At 52.1% G+C, this 23,355-nt stretch overlaps 1 protein-coding gene across 5 annotated transcripts in view; it reads left to right on the top strand.

Moving 5' to 3' along the window:
* The window catches only part of LOC135519058 (BCL-6 corepressor-like), an 80,330-nt gene that overhangs the window by 37,313 nt on the left and 19,662 nt on the right, over positions 1-23,355 (top strand). For 4 of the 5 annotated variants that reach the window (XM_064944106.1, XM_064944103.1, XM_064944104.1 and 1 more), the window contains 6 exons: positions 395-451; positions 3,827-3,986; positions 6,590-6,880; positions 8,132-8,461; positions 10,052-10,395; positions 10,957-11,232. In XM_064944106.1, the coding sequence (XP_064800178.1) occupies positions 395-451; positions 3,827-3,986; positions 6,590-6,880; positions 8,132-8,461; positions 10,052-10,395; positions 10,957-11,232 (1,458 nt within the window). The remainder of the gene's footprint in view (positions 1-394; positions 452-3,826; positions 3,987-6,589; positions 6,881-8,131; positions 8,462-10,051; positions 10,396-10,956; positions 11,233-23,355) is intronic. The other variant, XM_064944107.1, reaches the window with a different exon arrangement.

Genomic DNA, 23,355 nt, shown 5'->3' with positions numbered 1-23,355 from the left:
TGTGTGTGTGTGTGTGTGTGTGTGTGTGTGTGTGTGTAAGTAACAGGGAGACTCCAATCTCCCAGGTCTGCACTACTGCTGGGGTTCCATTCCCCTGATCGTTCATAGGTTGGTTGGTTGATTGACTAATGTTACTGATTGGTCAATCCTTGATTAAAGGGGAAGAAGAAAAAGCAGCAGGGCCACAGACACTGAGGAGCAGAGTAAAGACGTGTTAACATACAATACCTACATGCAATGATAGACAGATATACTGACTAAAATGATAGACAGATATACTGACTAAAATGATAGACAGAATATGAAATGATGAAAATGATGGACAGAGTATGAAAAGGACAGAATATGCAATGGACAGATATATTGAGCCCCCTCCCCCGTTCTAATTGCATAGATGGAAGTCATATCACGAGAGGGGGATAATATAAGTCGACCTGCAGCTATCTGGGAGGTCAGTTCTTTACATTTCTTTATCTCACTCTACTCCTCAGACAGGCTTTCTCTCCTTCCCTCTGCCCTCTTTCTGCTACCTCTCCTTCCCTCTGCTCTCTTTCTGCTACCTCTCCTTCCCTCTGCCCTCTCTTTCTGCTACCTCTCCTTCCCTCTGCCCTCTTTCTGCTACCTCTCCTTCCCTCTGCCCTCTTTCTGCTACCTCTCCTTCCCTCTGCCCTCTCTGCTACCTCTCCTTCCCTCTGCCCTCTCTTTCTGCTACCTCTCCTTCCCTCTGCCCTCTCTTTCTGCTACCTCTCCTTCCCTCTGCCCTCTTTCTGCTACCTCTCCTTCCCTCTGCCCTCTTTCTGCTACCTCTCCTTCCCTCTGCCCTCTTTCTGCTACCTCTCCTTCCCTCTGCCCTTTCTGCTACCCCTTCCCTCTGCCCTCTTTCTGCTACCTCTCCTTCCCTCTGCCCTCTTTCTGCTACCTCTCCTTCCCTCTGCCCTCTTTCTGCTACCTCTCCTTCCCTCTGCCCTCTTTCTGCTACCTCTCCTTTTCTCTGCCCTCTTTCTGCTACCTCTCCTTCCCTCTGCCCTCTTTCTGCTACCTCTCCTTTTCTCTGCCCTCTTTCTGCTACCTCTCCTTCCCTCTGCCCTCTTTCTGCTACCTCTCCTTCCCTCTGCCCTCTTTCTGCTACCTCTCCTTCCCTCTGCCCTCTTTCTGCTACCTCTCCTTCCCTCTGCCCTCTTTCTGCTACCTCTCCTTCCCTCTGCCCTAGCTACCTCTCCTTCCCTCTGCCCTCTCTTTCTGCTACCTCTCCTTTTCCCCCTCTGCCCTCACCTTCCCTCTGCTCTTTCTGCTACCTCTCCTTCCCTCTGCCCTCTCTTTCTGCTACCTCTCCTTTTCTCTGCCCTCTTTCTGCTACCTCTCCTTCCCTCTGCCCTCTTCTGCTACCTCTCCTTCCCTTGCCCTCTGCTGCCTCTCCTTCCCTATGCCCTCTTTCTGCTACCTCTCCTTTTCTCTGCCCTGTCTTTCTGCTACCTCTCCTTTTCTCTGCTCTCTTCTGCCCTCTCTTCCCTCTGCCCTCTTTCTGCTACCTCCTTTTCTCTGCCCTCTTTCTGCTATCTTCTCCTTTTCTCTGCCCTCTTTTCTGCTACCTCTCCTTTTCTCTGCCCTCTTTCTGCTTCCTCACCTTCCCTCTGCCCTCTTTCTGCTACCTCCTTTTCTCTGCCCTCTTTCTGCTACCTCTCCTTTTCTCTGCCCTCTTTCTGCTACCTCTCCTTTTCTCTGCCCTCTTTCTGCTACCTCTCCTTTTCTCTGCCCTCTTTCTGCTTCCTCACCTTCCCTCTGCCCTCTTTCTGCTACCTCTCCTTCCCTCTGCCCTCTTTCTGCTACCTCTCCTTCCCTCTGCCCTCTTTCTGCTACCTCTCCTTTTCTCTGCCCTCTTTCTGCTACCTCTCCTTTTCTCTGCCCTCTTTCTGCTACCTCTCCTTCCCTCTGCTCTCTTTCTGCTACCTCTCCTTTTCTCTGCCCTCTTTCTGCTACCTCTCCTTCCCTCTGCCCTCTCTTTCTGCTATCTTCTCCTTTTCTCTGCCCTCTTTCTGCTACCTCTCCTTCCCTCTGCCCTCATTCTGCTACCTCTCCTTCCCTCTGCCCTCATTCTGCTACCTCTCCTTTTCTCTGCCCTCTTTCTGCTACCTCTCCTTCCCTCTGCCCTCTTTCTGCTACCTCTCCTTCCCTCTGCCCTCTCTTTCTGCTACCTCTCCTTCCCTCTGCCCTCTCTTTCTGCTACCTCTCCTTCCCTCTGCCCTCTCTTTCGGCTACCTCTCCTTTTCTCTGCCCTCTTTCTGCTACCTCTCCCTTTCTCTGCCCTCTTTCTGCTTCCTCACCTTCCCTCTGCTCTCTTTCTGCTACCTCTCCTTTTCTCTGCCCTCTCTTTCTGCTTCCTCACCTTCCCTCTGCTCTCTTTCTGCTACCTCTCCTTTTCTCTGCCCTCTTTCTGCTACCTCTCCCTTTCTCTGCCCTCTTTCTGCTTCCTCACCTTCCCTCTGCTCTCTTTCTGCTACCTCTCCTTTTCTCTGCCCTCTCTTTCTGCTACCTCTCCTTTTCTCTGCCCTCTTTCTGCTACCTCTCCCTTTCTCTGCCCTCTTTCTGCTTCCTCACCTTCCCTCTGCTCTCTTTCTGCTACCTCTCCTTCCCTCTGCCCTCTCTTTCTGCTACCTCTCCTTTTCTCTGCCCTTTTTCTGCTACCTCTCCTTTTCTCTGCCCTCTTTCTGCTTCCTCACCTTCCCTCTGCTCTCTTTCTGCTACCTCTCCTTTTCTCTGCCCTCTCTTTCTGCTACCTCTCCTTTTCTCTGCCCTCTCTTTCTGCTACCTCTCCTTTTCTCTGCCCTCTCTTTCTGCTATCTTCTCCTTTTCTCTGCCCTCTCTTTCTGCTACCTCTCCTTTTCTCTGCCCTCTTTCTGCTACCTCTCCTTTTCTCTGCTCTCTTTCTGCTACCTCTCCTTCCCTCTGCCCTCTCTTTCTGCTACCTCTCCTTTTCTCTGCCCTCTCTTTCTGCTACCTCTCCTTTTCTCTGCCCTCTTTCTGCTACCTCTCCTTTTCTCTGCCCTCTTTCTGCTTCCTCACCTTCCCTCTGCTCTCTTTCTGCTACCTCTCCTTTTCTCTGCCCTTCTTTCTGCTACCTCTCTTTTCTCTGCCCTCTTTCTGCTACCTCTCCTTTTCTCTGCCCTCTCTTTCTGCTATCTTCTCCTTTTCTCTGCCCCCTCTTTCTGCTACCTTCCTTTTCTCTGCCCTCTTTCTGCTACCTCTCCCTTTCTCTGCCCTCTTTCTGCTTCCTCACCTTCCCTCTGCTCTCTTTCTGCTACCTCTCCTTTTCTCTGCCCCCTCTTTCTGCTTCCTCTCCTTTTCTCTGCTCTCTACACACTTTCTATCTGTCTTTTTTCACTTGCTCTGCATTGCTTCTTCCCCATTCTCAGTCCCCCCCCCTTCTCTCTATGTGAGCCCCAGGGCTAGCTGTATGTGTTTCCTAGCTGTGTTCATGTTTCAGGAAGGGAGATGGCAGGAACTAGGACTCACTGTGGCTGACTGCACTAGTCTAACCTAACCGTGTCTGGATGTGCCATGCTTGTTCGTTTATCTCTGTCTCTTTGTCCTGTTTTGGCCTCCTTTTAATGACACTGTGATTTCCTGATGCGATGTCTGCTTCTGTAACTGTTCAGCCCAGATTGAGGTTTAGCGAGAGGTGTGTGTGTGCGTGTGTGCGTGCGTGTGTGAGTGTGTGTGTGTGTGTGTGTGTGTGCGCGGCGAGGGCTAGAAGGTTAGTGGGTTTCATGGCTGCTTTCTCTGTGTATGTGTCTCTGTGGGTGTCCTGTCTGTATGTGTGTGTGTTTAGCGGGCGATGATGCGGTTCTCGGAGCTGGAGCTGAAGGAGAAGGAGTGTGGGGGTGTGTGTGTGTCTGAGTCGGCAGCAGGACGGGAGTTGGCAGGCGGCCAGCGGAGAGCGAGAGAGTGGGAACACTGCCAACACACCGCCAGGCAAGGAGAGAGGGAGGGTGAGTAACCCAATACACACACACACAGATAGGCAGGGTTTGGTCATAATACATACACACAGTGCAAGAGAGCGAGACGTGGGGAGAATCTTATTTTCAATGAGCGTTTTCTGCTTATCTGTGTAGAAAGAGGATAGAGGGAGGGGAGGGAGAGTCAGAGATCCAGTGGGTGGGAGAGGGGAGAGAGAGAGATCCAGAGGGGAGGGGGAGAGAGAGAGAGATCCAGAGGGGAGGGGGAGAGAGAGAGAGATCCAGAGGGGAGGGGGAGAGAGGGGAGAGAGATCCAGAGGGGAGGGGGCGAGAGAGAGAGATCCAGAGGGGAGGGGGAGAGAGAGAGAGATCCAGAGGGGAGGGGAGAGAGAGAGAGATCCAGAGGGGAGGGGGAGAGAGAGAGATCCAGAGAGATCCAGAGGGGAGGGGGAGAGAGAGAGAGATCCAGAGGGGAGGGGGAGAGAGAGAGAGATCCAGAGGGGGAGGGGGAGAGAGAGAGAGATCCAGAGGGAGGGGGGGAGAGAGAGAGATCCAGAGGGGAGGGGGAGAGAGAGAGAGATCCAGAGGGGAGGGGGAGAGAGAGAGAGATCCAGAGGGGAGGGGGAGAGAGATCCAGAGGGGAGAGGGAGAGAGATCCAGAGGGGAGGGGGAGAGAGAGAGAGATCCAGAGGGGAGGGGGAGAGAGAGAGAGATCCAGAGGGGAGGGGGAGAGAGAGAGGGAGATCCAGAGGGGGAGGGGGAGAGAGAGAGAGATCCAGAGGGGAGGGGAGAGAGAGAGAGATCCAGAGGGGAGGGGAGAGAGAGAGAGATCCAGAGGGGAGGGGGAGAGAGAGAGAGATCCAGAGGGGAGGGGGAGAGAGAGAGAGATCCAGAGGGGAGGGGGAGAGAGAGAGAGATCCAGAGGGGAGGGGGAGAGAGAGAGAGATCCAGAGGGGAGGGGGAGAGAGAGAGAGATCCAGAGGGGAGGGGAGAGAGAGAGAGATCCAGAGGGGAGGGGGAGAGAGAGAGAGATCCAGAGGGAGGGGGAGAGAGAGAGGGATCCAGAGGGGAGGGGGAGAGAGAGGGGGATCCAGAGGGGAGGGGAGAGAGAGGGGATCCGGAGGGGAGGGGGAGAGAGAGGGGATCCGGAGGGGAGGGGGGAGAGAGAGGGGGATCCGGAGGGGAGGGGAGAGAGAGGGGGATCTCCGGAGGGGAGGGGGAGAGAGAGAGGGATCAGAGGGGAGGGGGAGAGAGGAACTCTATCCAGAGGGACATCTGAGGGGAGAGATTCAAAACTCTACCCCACCCACTGGATCCGGAGGGGAGGGGGAGAGAGAGGGATCCGGAGGGGAGGGGGAGAGAGAGACATCTGAGAGAGATCCGGAGGGGAGGGGGATTCAGAGAGAGACCCACTGAGAGATCCGGAGGGAGGGGACATCTGAGAGAGAGAGAGAGAGATCCGGAGGGGAGGGGGAGAGAGAGAGAGATCCGGAGGGGAGGGGAGAGAGAGAGAGAGACATCTGATCCTCTAGGGGAGGGGGACATCTGAGACATCTGCCTATTCCGGAGGGAGGGGGAGAGAGACATCTGATCCGGAGGGGAGGGGGAGAGAGAGATCCGGAGGGGAGGGGGAGAGAGAGAGATCCAGTGGGTGGGTGGGGGAGGGGAGGGAAAGAGATCCAGTGGGTGGGGGAGTAAAGTTAGTAAGTGGATGAGAGAGAGGAATAGTGCAGAAAAGGATTGGGGGAGAGAGAGGGAAAGAGTGAGTGGGGGAGGGGGGCTACTTGTGCTGGCGGAGAGCCCAGCTGTGTAGTGGAGCGAGGCCTGGACTGACGTGGGAGACTAATTATGAGAGTGAGTGAGAGGGAAAGAGTCATGCTCTGTGCAGCAGGGTCGTGTCAGAGGAGGGGGGTGGGGGGGGGGGGGGACATCTGTCCTCTGAAGACAACCTTTTTCTTCACTTTCTCTTGTGCGCTCTCTACCTGTTTCTCATCGGTGTGTCAGTATGAACTCTTTACCCCACCCACTGACATCTGATTCAAAACTCTACCCCACCCACTGACATCTGCTTCAAAACTCTATTCCCCACCCACTGACATCTGCTTCAAAACTCTATTCCCCACCCACTGACATCTGATTCAAAACTCTATTCCCCATCCACTGACATCTGATTCAAAACTCTACCCCACCCACTGACATCTGATTCAAAACTCTACCCCACCCACTGACATCTGCTTCAGAACTCTATTCCCCACCCACTGACATCTGCTTCAAAACTCTGATTCAAAACTCTACCCCACCCACTGACATCTGATTCAAACTCCCCACCCACTGACATCCCACCCACTGACATCTGCTTCAAAACTCTATTCCCCACCCACTGACATCTGCTTCAAAACTCTATTCCCCACCCACTGACATCTGATTCAAAACTCTACCCCACCCACTGACATCTGATTCAAAACTCTACCCCACCCACTGACATCTGATTCAAAACTCTACCCCATCAAAGTTTTACAGCATGTCTTTGGATGTCTAACAGCCCTTCTCTCTCTCCCATCACCCCCTCTCTCTGTTGCTTCTTTATCCTCCCCTTTCTTCCTCTCCTCTCTCTGTCTTCCTCCCTGGTCTAGGTGGAAGAAAGGTCTATGGGAACAACAGAGTCCCAGTCCTCCAGAGGTGTGGGGGCCAAAGGGAGAGCCTTTCCCAAGGGCAGGAGACCTGGGAGGGGGCTAGAGATGGTGCCAGAGTGGGAGAGGGTGGGCGACGGTCACCTCCCATCCTGGCAATGGCAGACGGACACCCCGAGGAGAAGGGAGGGCAGAATACGGTACCTACTAGCAAATGCACACTCATCCTACAGCAGAAAGATGAGGAGGAGGCAGGAGAGAAGAGGGTAGAGGAGAAGGCAAGGATGACTTCAGGTGAGTGTGGGACATGTCATTTTATCTACCTGTTATAAAATCATCTTAGACTTCTGTCCATCTCACCCTTTCTCTCACAGCTGTCTCGCTCCCATCCCTCTTTCTCTCTCTGTCCATCCTATCATCCCCCCTCTCTCTCTGTCCATCCTATCGCACCCCTCTCTCTCTCTCTGTCCGTCCTATCGCACCCCTCTCTCTCTCTCTCTGTCCGTCCTATCGCACCCCTCTCTCTCTCTCTGTCCGTCCTATCGCACCCCTCTCTCTCTCTGTCCGTCCTATCGCACCCCTCTCTCTCTCTGTCCGTCCTATCGCACCCCTCTCTCTCTCTCTCTGTCCGTCCTATCGCACCCCTCTCTCTCTCTCTCTGTCCGTCCTATCGCACCCCTCTCTCTCTCTCTCTGTCCGTCCTATCGCACCCTCTCTCTCTCTCTCTGTCCGTCCTATCGCACCCCTCTCTCTCTCTGTCCGTCCTATCGCACCCCTCTCTCTCTCTCTCTCTGTCCGTCCTATCGCACCCCTCTCTCTCTCTCTCTCTCTCTCTCTCTCTCTCTCTCTGTCCATCCTATCACCCCTCTTCCCCTCATTTCCATAGATCTCTCTTCTCTGTTCCCTCTCTCTTTCATCACTGTCAGTTCCAACCCTCTCACTGTGTGAGGGAGGGAGAGAGGTGTTTAATCCTGTCTGAGTGGAGAGAGAGAGATTCTTCAGCAGTGCTGTTCCTCTGTTGTGCTTACCCTCACTCTTCAGAGCTGTTCTTTTCATCTCCTTTCTTCCCTCGGGCTGTTTGGCTTTCTGTTCCCGTTCCCCTTCTCTTTTGGCATGTGGCATTGCACTCGATCTCCCAATGCTGGCAGGCGAGAGGGATTGTCCTCCCTGTGCATTTGGGGAAAACACTATTTTACCTCTTCTCGCTCTTTCTCATTTTATATACACACAGCATCATAATACTATGCTTAACGTGAGGCTTTAAGCTCATCAGCTTGACAAAAAGTGGGCACTGTGTGTGTTTGTATGTGTGTCTTTGTATGTGTGTCTTTGTATGTGTGTCTTTGTATGTGTGTCTTTGTTGCATTTCTGTGTCTGTATGTGTGTGTTTGTATTTCTGTGTTTGTATGTGTGTCTTTGTTGCATTTCTGCGACTGTTTGTGTGTCTTTGTATGTGTGTGTGTTGCATTTCTGTGTGTTTATATGTGTGTGTTTGTATGTGTCCTTTTTTCGTTCTTCACTAACCTCCACTTCCTGGGTCTTCAGATGTCTGTGTGCTGCCTACAGCTCCTACTAGTAATGATGATGATGATGATGAAGAGGTCAGGAAGCTTAAGGTGTGTATTGAGCTGAAGGGGCTCTGCCTCCGCAAGCCCACTGCCTCCTCCCCTGAGAGACTAGAGGTCAAAGAGGAGAGGGCATGGTCATCACATCACAGCCCTTCCTCCCTGTCCCGGACACTCCCCCCAGCCCAAGCCCCGCCCCCGCGGGACAGGAAGTTCAAGGTCAACCCGGAAGAGAAACCTCTGCCACAGAAACCAGAGATCACGAAGAGCTGGGCCAGAGAGATGCTGGCTAACGGAGATGCTAAACGCGGTAGGCACACTGAAGGTTGCACTGATTTTTCTGTTGCCTAGTCGTCAGTGATGGGGGGCTTTTGCTGCTGTGTTCCCCTCCCCCACCCACTGCAGTCTTGTGCTAAGATGTCCTGTGTTCTTTTTCTATACCCTCAACATCTCCTCTCTGGTGGTGGTGTTGAAACCACAGAAGTCAATCTATGCTCTTTATGGTTTAGCCTTCAACATTGATGTGCTTTGTAATGTCACTTCCTCTCTATGTTAGCAGTGTGGTCATCCTACCAGGGTTTCAGGGACATGAGGGATGTCGGACACTTCCTTCTGGGGTCTGGATGCACAATCTCTCTGGAGAACATATAGTATTATGAGTCGTGTGCCTAGCTTGAGGAGAGAGAGTGTTTGTGGGAGAGCATGTGCACATGCCTATTCAAAATATGGGGGCAGGTGTAATGACTAATGTGATGAATGACTGTTTCCCCTCGAGGCCAGTCAAATAGAGAGAGCAAGAGAAACAGAACGAAGGACTGTTAAAGTAGGGCTTTCCATGTGCTCATACCATAGAGAGAGGGATTAGAGACGAAGAGTAAGAAAGGGAATTACCTGGGGTGTATTCATTACGCTGTGGAAAACATCTAGTTTGTTGCTAAATGTGTGTGTCTCCCAGACAGATGTTCATCCTCATTAATAAATCAGCACACAGAGAGCTAGTAGATCTTTACCTCACCCCTAACCATCAGGGTCTCTGTCTCCTCACCCCTAACCGTCAGGGTCTCTGTCTCCTCACCCCTAACCGTCAGGGTCTCTGTCTCCTCACCCCTAACCGTCAGGGTCTCTGTCTCCTCACCCCTAACCATCAGGGTCTCTGTCTCCTCACCCCTAACCGTCAGGGGCTCTGTCTCCTCACCCCTAACCGTCAGGGGCTCTGTCTCCTCACCCCTAACCGTCAGGGGCTCTATCTCCTCACCCCTAACCGTCAGGGGCTCTGTCTCCTCACCCCTAACCGTCAGGGGCTCTGTCTCCTCACCCCTAACCGTCAGGGGCTCTGTCTCCTCACCCCTAACCGTCAGGGGCTCTGTCTCCTCACCCCTAACCGTCAGGGGCTCTGTCTCCTCACCCCTAACCGTCAGGGGCTCTGTCTCCTCACCCCTAACCGTCAGGGGCTCTGTCTCCTCACCCCTAACCGTCAGGGGCTCTGTCTCCTCACCCCTAACCGTCAGGGGCTCTGTCTCCTCACGCCTAACCGTCAGGGGCTCCGTCTCCTCACCCCTAACCGTCAGGGGCTCCGTCTCCTCACCCCTAACCGTCAGGGTCTCCGTCTCCTCACGCTCCGTCTCCTCCTCGCCTAACCGTCAGGGGCTCCGTCTCCTCACCCCTAACCGTCAGGGGCTCCGTCTCCTCACGCCTAACCGTCAGGGGCTCCGTCTCCTCACGCCTAACCGTCAGGGGCTCTGTCTCCTCACCCCTAACCGTCAGTGTCTCTGTCTCCTCACCCCTAACCGTCAGGGTCTCTGTCTCCTCACCCCTAACCGTCAGGTCTCTGTCTCCTCACCCCTAACCGTCAGGGTCTCTGTCTCCTCACCCCTAACCGTCAGGGTCTCTGTCTCCTCAGTTGGATTACTCCCTTTGACCCAGCAGAGGGACAGATCGGCCCCCCAGGGGCCCTTGATGGGACCAGGCTGTGACCGGGGATCCAAGGAGCCCAGGAGAGGAGGGGTGGCGGTGAAGACTGTGGGTCAGTTCCCCCTCCCCTCTGCCCCCGAGCCCCCCACCGGAGACACCGCCTCTCTCAAGCCACGTCGTCATGGTGACATGGACAAACCCAAAGGCAAGCGGCCGTGCAAGACCAAACACACCAGCCAGAGGGAGAGAGAGATGGAGCGGAGGAGAGAGCTGCTGAATGGCGCCAGCAACCAGCACGGCAGCACTGATCTGGGAGCAGCTCTGGTGGACAAGGTAAGAGTGGCAGTGTCACGTTCACAGATTCCAGATTTAACAGGCTGGAAGGGTGACAAAGTGGATTGCGGTGGCAAGAGGAGGGAGGAAGTGAAAGGGAGATGGAGAGAGGGAATAAGACCGAGCGACAGATGAAATACCTTTCCAAAGTTTAAGAGGGCTGCTGCTTCTCTGACCCTTTACTGCCCTGCAAAACTCATTGTGTGTGTGTGTGTGTGTGTGTGTAGAACAATGCCAACACTGTGTACGAGCGTTCTTTACATAACGAGAAAACCCTGGAGCATTTCAGCAGTAGACTTGGCGGTGAACACACACACACAGGAATGTGGCAGCCGCAGCAAAGCATCTGAAGCGTCTGATTTGCAAAGGAAAAAGAGGTTGTTTTCTGCTCTCACCTCGCCTGGATAGTGACAGCTGCTCCGTCTCCAATTCCACTGGGGGTAGACACACACGTTGTGGGAGGGTACAGCTTTGTCTGTACCCGAGCAGTTGTTTGTATGTGAGTAGCTATTTCTTAATTGGTATGTGTGAGTTCTCTCTAACCCCTCCTCCCCCTGTCAGGTCAGTGAGCAGTGTGCTCGAAGGAAAAGGCCCTCTTCTCCCCTACATTACCTCAGCTCTCCGGGCAAGCACTGTACCCCTGCAACGGAGCCCCTCTCCCTACCCCCCCAGGTGAATGGCAGTGGGACTGTCCCACCGGAGAAAGCAGGGGTGAGGAGGGCACCCCCTGCTGAGCCTCCTGTGGTGCGGCCCATCCCCCCAGAGGCACGGAGACTGATCGTCAACAAGAATGCTGGAGAGACGTTGTTACAGAGAGCGGCACGGCTCGGATACGAAGTAAGACAAACTCTCTCGACTTCTCTCCTCTCACTCCCCCTGTCTCCTCTCACTCCCCCTGTCTCCTCTCACTCCCCATCTGTCTCCTCTCACTCCCCATCTGTCTCCTCTCACTCCCCATCTGTCTCCTCTCACTCCCCATCTGTCTCCTCTCACTCCCCATCTGTCTCCTCTCACTCCCCATCTGTCTCCTCTCACTCCCCATCTGTCTCCTCTCACTCCCCATCTGTCTCCTCTCACTCCCCATCTGTCTCCTCTCACTCCCCATCTGTCTCCTCTCACTCCCCATCTGTCTCCTCTCACTCCCCATCTGTCTCTTCTCACTCCCCATCTGTCTCCTCTCACTCCCCATCTGTCTCCTCTCACTCCCCATCTGTCTCCTCTCACTCCCCATCTGTCTCCTCTCACTCACTCCCCATCTGTCTCCTCTCACTCCCTATCTGTCTCCTCTCACTCCCCATCTGTCTCCTCTCACTCCCCATCTGTCTCCTCTCACTCCCCATCTGTCTCCTCTCACTCCCCATCTGTCTCCTCTCACTCCCCATCTGTCTCCTCTCACTCCCCATCTGTCTCCTCTCTCTCCGTCTCTGTCTCCTCTCTCTCCGTCTCCTGTCTCCTCTCTCTGTCTCTCCTCTCTCCCCTCTCTCTGTCTCCCCTCTCTCTCTCTCTCTGTCTCCTCTCTCTGTCTCCTCTCTCTCTGTCTCCTCTCTCTCTCTCTCTCTCTGTCTCCCTCCCTCTGTCTCTCCCTCTGTCTCCTCTCACTGCTCTCTCTCTCTCTCTCTCTCTCTCTCTGTCTCCTCTCTCTGTCCCTCTGTCTCCTCTGTCTGTCTCTCTCTCTGTCTCCTCTCTCTCTCTGTCTCCTGTCTCCTCCCTCTCTGTCTCCTGTCTCCCCCCTCTCTGTCTCGTCTCTCCCTCCCTCTGTCTCGTCTCTGTCTCTTCTGTCTCCTCTGTCTCCTCCCTCTGTCTCCTCCCTCTGTCTCCTCCCTCTGTCTCCTCCCTCTGTCTCCCCTGTCTCTCCCCCTGTCTCTCCCCCTGTCTCTCCCCCTGTCTCTCCCCCTGTCTCTCCCCCTGTCTCTCCTCTCTCTCCCCCTGTCTCTCCTCTCCCCCTGTCTCCATCTGTCTCTCTCCTCTCCCCTCCATCTGTCTCTCCTCTCCCTCCATCTGTCTCTCCTCTCCCCCATCTGTCTCTCCTCTCCCTCCATCTGTCTCTCCTCTCCCTCCATCTGTCTCTCCTCTCCCTCCATCTGTCTCTCCTCTCCCTCCATCTGTCTCTCCTCTCCCTCCATCTGTCTCTCCTCTCCCTCCATCTGTCTCTCCTCTCCCTCCATCTGTCTCTCCTCTCCCTCCATCTGTCTCTCCTCTCCCTCCATCTGTCTCTCCTCTCCCTCCATCTGTCTCTCCTCTCCCTCCATCTGTCTCTCCTCTCCCTCCATCTGTCTCTCCTCTCCCTCCATCTGTCCCTCTCCTCTCCCCATCTGTCTCTCCTCTCCCCCCTCTCTCTCCCTCTCCCCCCGTCTCTCCTCTCCCCCCTCTCTCCTCTCCCCCGTCTCTCCTCTCCCCCCCCCCTCTGTCTCTCCTCTCCCCCCATCTGTCTCTCCTCTCCCCCATCTGTCTCTCCTCTCCCCCATCTGTCTCTCCTCTCCCCCATCTGTCTCCTCCCCCCCTCGTCTCTCCTCTCCCCCCGTCTCTCCCTCTCCCCCCGTCTCTCCTCTCCCCCCGTCTCTCCCTCTCTCCCCCCTCTCTCCTCTCTCCCCCTGTCTCTCCTCTCCCCCCTGTCTCTCCTCTCCCCCTGTCTCTCCTCTCCCCCATCTGTCTCTCCTCTCCCCCTGTCTCTCCTCTCCTCCATCCCTCCCTCCTCTGTCTCGTCTCTCCCTCCCCGTCTCTCTCTTTCTCTGTCTCTCTCTCCCTCCATCTGTCTCTCTCTCCCTCCATCTGTCTCCTCCCTCCATCTGTCTCTGTCTCCTCTCTCTCTCTGTCTCCTCCTCTCTCTCTCTCTCTCCCCTCTCTCTCTCTCTCTGTCTCCCTCCCTCTGTCTCTCCCTCTGTCTCCTCTCACTGCTCTCTCTCTCTCTCTCTGTCTCCTCTCTCTGTCCCTCTGTCTCCTCTGTCTGTCTCTCTCTCTGTCTCCTCTCTCTCTCTGTCTCCTGTCTCCTCTCTCTCTCTGTCTCCTGTCTCCTCCCTCTCTGTCTCCTGTCTCCCCCCTCTCTGTCTCGTCTCTCCCTCCATCTGTCTCTCCTCTCCCTCCATCTGTCTCTCCTCTCCCCCCATCTGTCTCTCCTCTCCCCCATCTGTCTCTCCTCTCCCCCCCCTGTCTCTCCTCTCCCCCCTCCGCCTCTCCTCTCTCCCCCCTCTCTCTCCTCTCCCCCTGTCTCTCCTCCCTCCCCCCCTGTCTCTCCTCTCCCCCCCCTGTCTCTCCTCTCCCCCCTGTCTCTCCTCTCCCCCCCTGTCTCCGCTCTCTCGCCTCCCCTCCCTCCTCTGTCTCGTCTCTCCCTCCCCGTCTCTCTCTTTCTCTGTCTCTCTCTCCCTCCTCTCTCTCTCTCTGTCTCCTCCCTCTCTCTCTGTCTCCTCCCTCTCTCTCTGTCTCCTCCCTCTCTCTCTGTCTCCTCTCTCTCTCTCTGTCTCCTCTCTCTCTCTCTCTCTCCTCTCTCTCTCTCTCTCTCTCTCTCTCTCTCTCTCTCTCTCTCTCTCTCTCTCTCTCTCTCTCTCTCTCTCTCTCTCTCTCTCTCTCTGTCTCTCTGTCTCCACTCTCTCTCTCTGTCTCCTCTCTCTCTCTGTCTCCGTCTCCTCTCTCTGTCTCCTCTCTCTCTCTCCTCTCTGTCTCCTCTCTTCCTCTGTCTCCTCGCCTCCCCTCCCTTCCTCCCCCTCTCGCCCCCTCCTCGCTCTCTCGCCTCCCCCTTCTCCTCGCTCCCCGCCTCCTCTCCCTCCCCTGCCTCCTCGCTCTCGCTCCCCCCTGCCTCCTCGCTCTCTCTCGCTCCCCCTGCCTCCTCGCTCTCTCTCGCCTCCCCTCTGCCTCCTCCCCTGCTCTCTCTCCCCTCCCTGCCTCCTCGCTCTCTCCCTCGCCTCCCCTGCCTCCTCTGCTCTCTCTCGCCTCCCTCTGCCTCCTCGCTCTCTCTCGCCTCCCTCTGCCTCCTCGCTCTCTCTCGCCTCCCTCTGCCTCCTCGCTCTCTCGCCTCCCTCTGCCTCCTCGCTCTCTCTCGCCTCCCTCTGCCTCCTCGCTCTCTCTCGCCTCCCTCTGCCTCCTCGCTCTCTCTCGCCTCCCTCTGCCTCCTCGCTCTCTCGCGCTCTGTCTCTCTCTCGCGCTCTGTCTCTCTCTCGCGCTCGGCCTCCTCTCTCGCTCTCTGCTGTAGTTCATTAAGTTAGACTGTCGCCTCTGCAGCACGTGCACTTGGATTTGAAGGGTGGTGTGTGTATGAGTGCAGTAATGAAAGGGGGTGTGTGCGCAGTTGTATATGTAGCGTTTGTGTGGTTTAAAGGTAAGCGCTGGGAGTATAATGTGCTAGTGGTAACCGTGTTTAGCAGTGGTGAAGGCTGTCTTTCTTCCTCTCACACAGACACGCAGGGCAGTCCAGACTCCCAGTGGTTCCTCAGGACAGACTAGAGTCAGTATGAGAGAGGAGATAACATGATACAGTCCAGACTAGAGTCAGTATGAGAGAGGAGATAACATGATACAGTCCAGACTAGAGTCAGTATGAGAGATAACATGATACAGTCCAGACTAGAGTCAGTATGAGAGGGGAGATAACATGATACAGTCCAGACTAGAGTCAGTATGAGAGAGGAGATAACATGATACAGTCCAGACTAGAGTCAGTATGAGAGAGGAGATAACATGATACAGTCCAGACTAGAGTCAGTATGAGAGGGGAGATAACATGATACAGTCCAGACTAGAGTCAGTATGAGAGGGGAGATAACATGATACAGTCCAGACTCCCAGTGGTTCCTCAGGACAGACTAGAGTCAGTATGAGAGAGGAGATAACATGATACAGTCCAGACTAGAGTCAGTATGAGAGGGGAGATAACATGATACAGTCCAGACTAGAGTCAGTATGAGAGGGGAGATAACATGATACAGTCCAGACTCCCAGTGGTTCCTCAGGACAGACTAGAGTCAGTATGAGAGGGGAGATAACATGATACAGTCCAGACTCCCAGTGGTTCCTCAGGACAGACTAGAGTCAGTATGAGAGGGGAGATAACGTGATACAGTCCAGACTAGAGTCAGTATGAGAGGGGAAATAACATGATACAGTCCAGACTAGAGTCAGTATGAGAGGGAGATAACATGATACAGTCCAGACTAGAGTCAGTATGAGAGAGGAGATAACATGATACAGTCCAGACTAGAGTCAGTATGAGAGAGGAGATAACATGATACAGTCCAGACTAGAGTCAGTATGAGAGAGGAGATAACATGATACAGTCCAGACTAGAGTCAGTATGAGAGAGGAGATAACATGATACAGTCCAGACTAGAGTCAGTATGAGAGAGGAGATAACATGATACAGTCCAGACTAGAGTCAGTATGAGAGGGGAAATAACATGATACAGTCCAGACTAGAGGCAGTATGAGAGGGGAGATAACATGATACAGTCCAGACTCCCAGTGGTTCCTCAGGATAGACTAGAGTCAGTATGAGAGGGGAGATAACATGATACAGTCCAGACTCCCAGTGGTTCCTCTGGACAGACTAGAGTCAGTATGAGAGGGGAGATAACATGATACAGTCCAGACTCCCAGTGGTTCCTCTGGACAGACTAGAGTCAGTATGAGAGGGGAGATAACATGATACAGTCCAGACTCCCAGTGGTTCCTCAGGATAGACTAGAGTCAGTATGAGAGGGGAGATAACATGATACAGTCCAGACTCCCAGTGGTTCCTCTGGACAGACTAGAGTCAGTATGAGAGATAACATGATACAGTCCAGACTCTCAGTGAGTTCAGGGGTTCCTCAGGACAGACTAGAGGTCATTTGCAGGTCAGTTGGTAGAGCATGGCAATTGTAACGACAGGGTAATTGGTTCAATTCTCGGGACCACCCATACGTAAATGTATGCCCACATGACTAAGTTGCTTTGGATAATGGTGTCTGCTGTGTGTGTAGATAGATCGGTGGGGTTATAACCTTGTGGGTGTGGTAACTAGTGACGACCCTTCTCACTTCACAGGTTAGCATTTCTCGCCATGAATGTTGTTCTGGAGGCAGCTCTGCAGAGTGGTCACAAGCTGGAAGAGCCACAAAGTCATAAAATCAGATTATAAACCTAACCTTAAGCACCCTACTAATCCTTGTTGCCTAACCCCTAACCCTAACCTTAAACGAAGACCAAAAAGCACATTTTTGTCCTCATGTATTTTTACAATATTGCCAATTTTGACTTTGCAGCTGACCTAAATTGAAATGGCCCAGTTCTGCCTCCAGGTCAAGACTCATGACAAACTTCAACCTGCGTAGCCCTCGCCTCACGTCTCTTGCCTGCCACATTACTTCTCTCATTGTGTGCGTGAATGATGTCATTCGGGCTTACATATAGCGCACACTTAAAAAAAAGAAGAGCTTGGTTCTATGCAAATGTTGTTGATCAGTACAATAAAATCAGCCCCAAATGGAAGAGGAAAATGTTGAATCACCTGTAGCCCCATGACATCAGTCGACACAAACTCTATCTCAGTGCATGCACACACTGCTATTGAAGATGCATTCACCTGTATTGGGAACTGGCCTAGGCTCAGAGCTCTACATTAGAAACATCCCTTGGTAGCACTGATGCGCCCAACTAGAAAAATGTAGGAGCACCAGAATGTTCAAAACATTTATTTTTTATTTTGATTGATATGCATTCTAGATACGGCTTATATGCATCTAGCTTCTCCTGAAGCACATCTTCCCTAGAAACTAATATGTAACTCTGTAAATTAATTAGTTTAATATACATTTACATTTAAGTCATTTGGCAGACGCTCTTATCCAGAGCGACTTACAAATTGGATATAACTCAAATGATGATACAAATACCTGTCATTTAAATGAAAAAGAGTTGTGAAATATTAGGTTTCTACTGTTTCCTACTGAGATGCATTACACAGACAACTGTACACTGTGTTTAAGAATGTCAGGTTTGTGATGAGGACATGCAAATCTGTCATTCAATCATTGCTATGATCATTGATCACCTGAAGAAGCTATGCCTTTTCCTTTCTGCCCCCACGTCTGGATATACTGTTAAAGTTACCTTACTGAACAAAGTGTAAACAAATGGTTAACGACGCTTGAGTAGTTTTAGAACTGCCCACAACATGGTTTGTGAATGTAAAATGTGATCCCCGCGATCCAGGAAGATAAATGTTGTGCCGGTAATATGGGTCAGATCTTTTGACCTTTTGACCTGTAGTAATCGTGCAACGATGACTCTATCAAATCTGCTATCGCTTTTTCAGTCCAGCGAAGCCTTATTATTACAACCATTATTATCTGGTAAGTCACGCAGTGCTCCCAAAATACAACTCCTGGTCGCGCAGTGCTCCCAAAATACAACTCCTGGTCACGCAGTGCTCCCAAAATACAACTCCTGGTCACGCAGTGCTCCCAAAATACAACTCCTGGTCACGCAGTGCTCCCAAAATACAACTCCTGGTCACGCAGTGCTCCCAAAATACAACTCCTGGTCACGCAGTGCTCCCAAAATACAACTCCTGGTCGCGCGGTGCTCCCAAAATACAACTCCTGGTCGCGCAGTGCTCCCAAAATACAACTCCTGGTCACGCAGTGCTCCCAAAATACAACTCCTGGTCACGCAGTGCTCCCAAAATACAACTCCTGGTCACGCAGTGCTCCCAAAATACAACTCCTGGTCGCGCAGTGCTCCCAAAATACAACTCCTGGTCGCGCAGTGCTCCCAAAATACAACTCCTGGTCGCGCAGTGCTCCCAAAATACAACTCCTGGTCGCGCAGTGCTCCCAAAATACAACTCCTGGTCACGCAGTGCTCCCAAAATACAACTCCTGGTCGCGCAGTGCTCCCAAAATACAACTCCTGGTCACGCAGTGCTCCCAAAATACAACTCCTGGTCGCGCGGTGCTCCCAAAATACAACTCCTGGTCGCGCGGTGCTCCCAAAATACAACTCCAGGTCGCGCGGTGATCCCAAAATACAACTCCTGGTCGCGCGGTGCTCCCAAAATACAACTCCTGGTCGCGCGGTGCTCCCAAAATACAACTCCTGGTCGCGCGGTGCTCCCAAAATACAACTCCTGGTCGCGCGGTGCTCCCAAAATACAACTCCTGGTCGCGCGGTGCTCCCAAAATACAACTCCTGGTCGCGCGGTGCTCCCAAAATACAACTCCTGGTCGCGCGGTGCTCCCAAAATACAACTCCTGGTCGCGCGGTGCTCCCAAAATACAACTCCTGGTCGCGCGGTGCTCCCAAAATACAACTTTAGAACCCTGCATCTTAATTTACCCAGGTTATCAATAGATGAACCATTCAAATAAATCATATTGAACTCCAGATCTGTCTGGCTCAAGTGCCATTCTGGGACTTTGGTGAATATGCCTTTTGTTGATGTGGTATTGTTTTGGTATCGTAATGGTATTGAACATTCTGGTATTATGACAACACGAACACGCGCGTACACACACCGTGCCACCCGGTGTTCTGCATCTTTCATGTTGGTTTAGTTTTGTCCTCCATGCCGCTGCATATGAACGCCCACTCTCCTTCCCTCCCTCGCTTTCAGCCTTTTAAATGGTAATGAGCAGAGACTGGGTGAACGTCTTCCTCTCTCAGCCTCATGTTACACATGGCTTCTACCTACATGCTGCTCAGCCTCGTGTTACACATGGCTTCTACCTACATGCTGCTCAGCCTCATGTTACACATGGCTTCTACCTACATGCTGCTCAGCCTCGTGTTACACATGGCTTCTACCTACATGCTGCTCAGCCTCGTGTTACACATGGCTTCTACCTACATGCTGCTCAGCCTCGTGTTACACATGGCTTCTACCTACATGCTGCTCAGCCTCACGTTACACATGGCTTCTACCTACATGCTGCTCAGCCTCGTGTTACACATGGCTTCTACCTACATGCTGCTCAGCCTCACATGGCTTCTACACATGGCTTCTACCACATGCTGCTCAGCCTCAGCCTCACGTTACACATGGCTTCTACCTACATGCTGCTCAGCCTCACATGTTACACATGGCTTCTACCATGGCTTCTACATGCTGCTCAGCCTCGTGTTACACATGGCTTCTACCTACATGCTGCTCAGCCTCGTGTTACACATGGCTTCTACCTACACACATGCTGCTCAGCTCAGCGTGTTACACATGGCTTCTTGCTGCTCACCTACATGCTGCTCAGCCTCACGTTACACATGGCTTCTACCTACATGCTGCTGCTCAGCCTCGTGCTCAGCACATGGCTTCTACCTACATGCTGCTCAGCCTCACGTTACACATGGTTTCTACCTACATGCTGCTCAGCCTCGTGTTACACATGGCTTCTACCTACATGCTGCTCAGCCTCGTGTTACACATGCTGCTCAGCCTCTTGGCTTCTACCTACATGCTGCTCAGCCTCACGTTACACATGGCTTCTACCTACATGCTGCTCAGCCTCACGTTACACATGGCTTCTACCTACATGCTGCTCAGCCTCGTGTTACACATGGCTTCTACCTACATGCTGCTCAGCCTCACGTTACACATGGCTTCTACCTACATGCTGCTCAGCCTCACGTTACACATGGCTTCTACCTACATGCTGCTCAGCCTCACGTTACACATGGCTTCTACCTACATGCTGCTCAGCCTCCACATGGCTTACACATGGCTTCTACCTACATGCTGCTCAGCCTCACGTTACACATGGCTTCTACACATGGCTTCATGCTGCTGCTCAGCCTCACGTTACACGGCTTCTACCTACATGCTGCTCAGCCTACATGGCTTCTGCTCAGCTGCTCAGCCTCACGTTACACATGGCTTCTACCTACATGCTGCTCAGCCTCACGTTACACATGGCTTCTACCATGGCATGCTGCTCAGCCTCACGTTACACATGGCTTCTACCTACATGCTACCATGGCTTCTACCTACATGCTGCTCAGCCTCCCGTTACACATGGCTTCTACCTACATGCTGCTCAGCCTCACGTTACACATGGCTTCTACCTACATGCTGCTCAGCCTCACGTTACACATGGCTTCTACCTGGCTTCTACATGCTGCTCAGCCTCACGGCTTCTACCTACATGCTGCTTCTTACACATGGCTTCTACATGCTGCTCAGCCTGCTGCTCAGCCTCACGTTACATGGCTTCTACCTGCTGCTCAGCCTTCGTTACACATGGCTTCTACATGCTGCTCAGCCTCACGTTACACATGGCTTCTACCTACATGCTGCTCAGCCTCTTACACATGCCCACGTTACACATGGCTTCTACCTACATGCTGCTCAGCCTCACGTTACACATGGCTTCTACCTACATGCTGCTCAGCCTCTTACACATGGCTTCTACCTATGCTGCTCAGCCTCACGTTACACATGGCTTCTACCTACATGCTGCTCAGCCTCACATGTTACACATGGCTTCTACCTACATGCTGCTCAGCCTCACGTTACACATGGCTTCTACCTACATGCTGCTCAGCCTCACGTTACACATGGCTTCTTCATGCTGCTCAGCCTCACGTTATGGCTTCTACCTACATGCTCAGCCTCACGTTACACATGGCTTCTACCTACATGCTGCTCAGCCTCACGTTACACATGGCTTCTACCTACATGCTGCTCAGCCTCACGTTACACATGGCTTCTACCTACATGCTGCTCAGCCTCACGTTACACATGGCTTCTACCTACATGCTGCTCAGCCTACATGGCTTCTCAGCATGCTCACGTTACACATGGCTTCTACCTACATGCTGCTCAGCCTCACGTTACACATGGCTTCTACCTACATGCTGCTCAGCCTCACGTTACACATGGCTTCTACCTACATGCTGCTGTTTGCGTGTGATGCATAGCTTTCCTCCTGTTTTTACCAGTGCTTAGTTGTCCCTGACGCTCCCGTCCACTCGATCCATGGATCATTCTCTGGCCCGGGCACTCGTACATACAGCGCTGGTGTGATGTGTGGCGTGATGAGTCTTGTATAGATGCTTGTAACTTGTCTGAGTGATGCATTGATTGCAGTTGATTACAGGGAGCGTTCTAGAGAGGGAGAGGAGGGAGGAGGAGCGTCTCATTTTACTGTGGAGGAGTGTGTGTGTGTGTGAGCCAGTGTTCTCGTGGTGTGCTCCTCTGTCTCAAAGCGATATTAAACAAGGAGGTTTAACGTTACGCTTCCACCACACACACACAGTGCGCACAGCAAGAGGAGTCTTGGACCTTAGGTAGACTCCGGAGTCCCTCTCCAGTTGGCAGAGCTAGGAGTTAGTTGACTTAGCTCTTCTATCCTGCTTTCTCTCTGTCCTTTTTCTCTGTCACCCTCCTCCTTTTCCCCTCTTTCTTCTGTTTTTCTCCTCATCTCCAGTCTTCCCCTTTGTCCTCAGTTCTCTCCTCCTGCTCTCAAGGAGAAAGTGTGTAATAATCTCTTGTAGTAGACAGCAGTCCAGAATTAGCATAGAAATGGACGTTTGGAACCTCAGCCTAGGTTTAGATGAGCCACTTCTCTCTCAGTGGAGGGCTGTTAAGGACTTTGTGTGTGTGCGCGTGTGCCAATTCTCTCTCTTAGAATAAACACCATGGTATAGACCCACACTACCGGAACCAAACTGTGCAATCATTCTGCTCCAGAGTTCCCACACAGCGCTAGTGAGGTTTTATTTAAAGCATCATGTCAGCTCTAACAGGTTGGTTAGTAACCAGAGGGGATGAACACTAAATGGAACCCAGCCCTTTCTGTGTTCCATCTCTCATTGTCATAACCATATAAATGGTTCCAAAGCTTTGTTCCACTCTGATCTCTAGAGCCTTCAGAAAGTATTCACACCCCTAGGCTTTTCCCACATTTTGTTGTTACAGAGGGGCATGTTCTCGCTGGCCTACACAGAAAACCCCATAATGTCAGTGGAAATCGACATTTTTACAAATTCGTTTAAAATGAGAAGCTGAGGTGTCTTTAGTCAAGTTTTCAACCTCATGGTAAAAGCCTAAATAAGTTCAGGAGTAATAAGTCTCATAAATTGCATGGACTAATAATAGTGCAATAAGTGTTCAACATTATTTTTGAATGACTACCTTGTCTCTGTACCCCGCACACACAATTATTTGTAACGTCCCTCAGTCAAGCAGTGAATTTCAAACTGATTCAACCACAAAAACCAGGGAGGTTTTCCATTGGCTCGCAGAGAAGGGCACCTATTGGTAGAAAAAAAACTGACACTGAATATCCCTTTGATCATGGTGAAGTTATTAACTACACTTTGGATGGTGTATCAATACACCCAGTCACTACAAAGATACATGCATCCTTCCTAACTCAGTTTCCGGAGAGGAAGGAAACTGCTCAGGGATTTCAATGAGGGCAATGGTGACTTTAAAACAGTTTTTATTGGCTGTGATAAGAGGAAACTGAAGATGGATCAACAACATTTTAGTTACTCCACAATACTAATCTAATTGAAAGAGAGAAAAGAAGGTACCCTGTACAGAATACAAATATTCCAAATCATGAATCCTTTTGCAATAAGGCACTAAAGTAAAACTGCAAAAAATGTGGCAAAGAAATTAACTATATGTTCTGAATACAAAGTGTAATGTTTGGGGCAAATCCAACACATCACTGAGTACCACTCTTCATATTTTCAAGCATGGTGGTGGCTGCATCATGTTATGGGTATACTTGTCATTGGCAAGGACTATGGAGTTTTTTAGGATAAAAAGAAACGGTATAGAGTGAAGCACAGGCAAAATCCTAGTGGAAAACCTGTGTCTGCTTTCCAACAGACACTGGGAGATGAATTCACCTTTCAGCAGGATAATAATCTGAAACACAAGGCCAAATGTATATACCCTGGAGTTGTTTACCAAGATGGCATTGAATGTTCCTGAGTAGCCTAGTTAGTTTTAACAGAAATCGTCTTGAGATCTATAGTAAGACATGA

Source organism: Oncorhynchus masou, chromosome 29 (assembly GCF_036934945.1).
Source record: "Oncorhynchus masou masou isolate Uvic2021 chromosome 29, UVic_Omas_1.1, whole genome shotgun sequence".
Lineage (NCBI taxonomy): Eukaryota > Metazoa > Chordata > Actinopteri > Salmoniformes > Salmonidae > Oncorhynchus > Oncorhynchus masou.
Note: the sequence above shows the minus strand (reverse complement) of the source record. Positions and strands in the feature narration are given on the sequence as shown.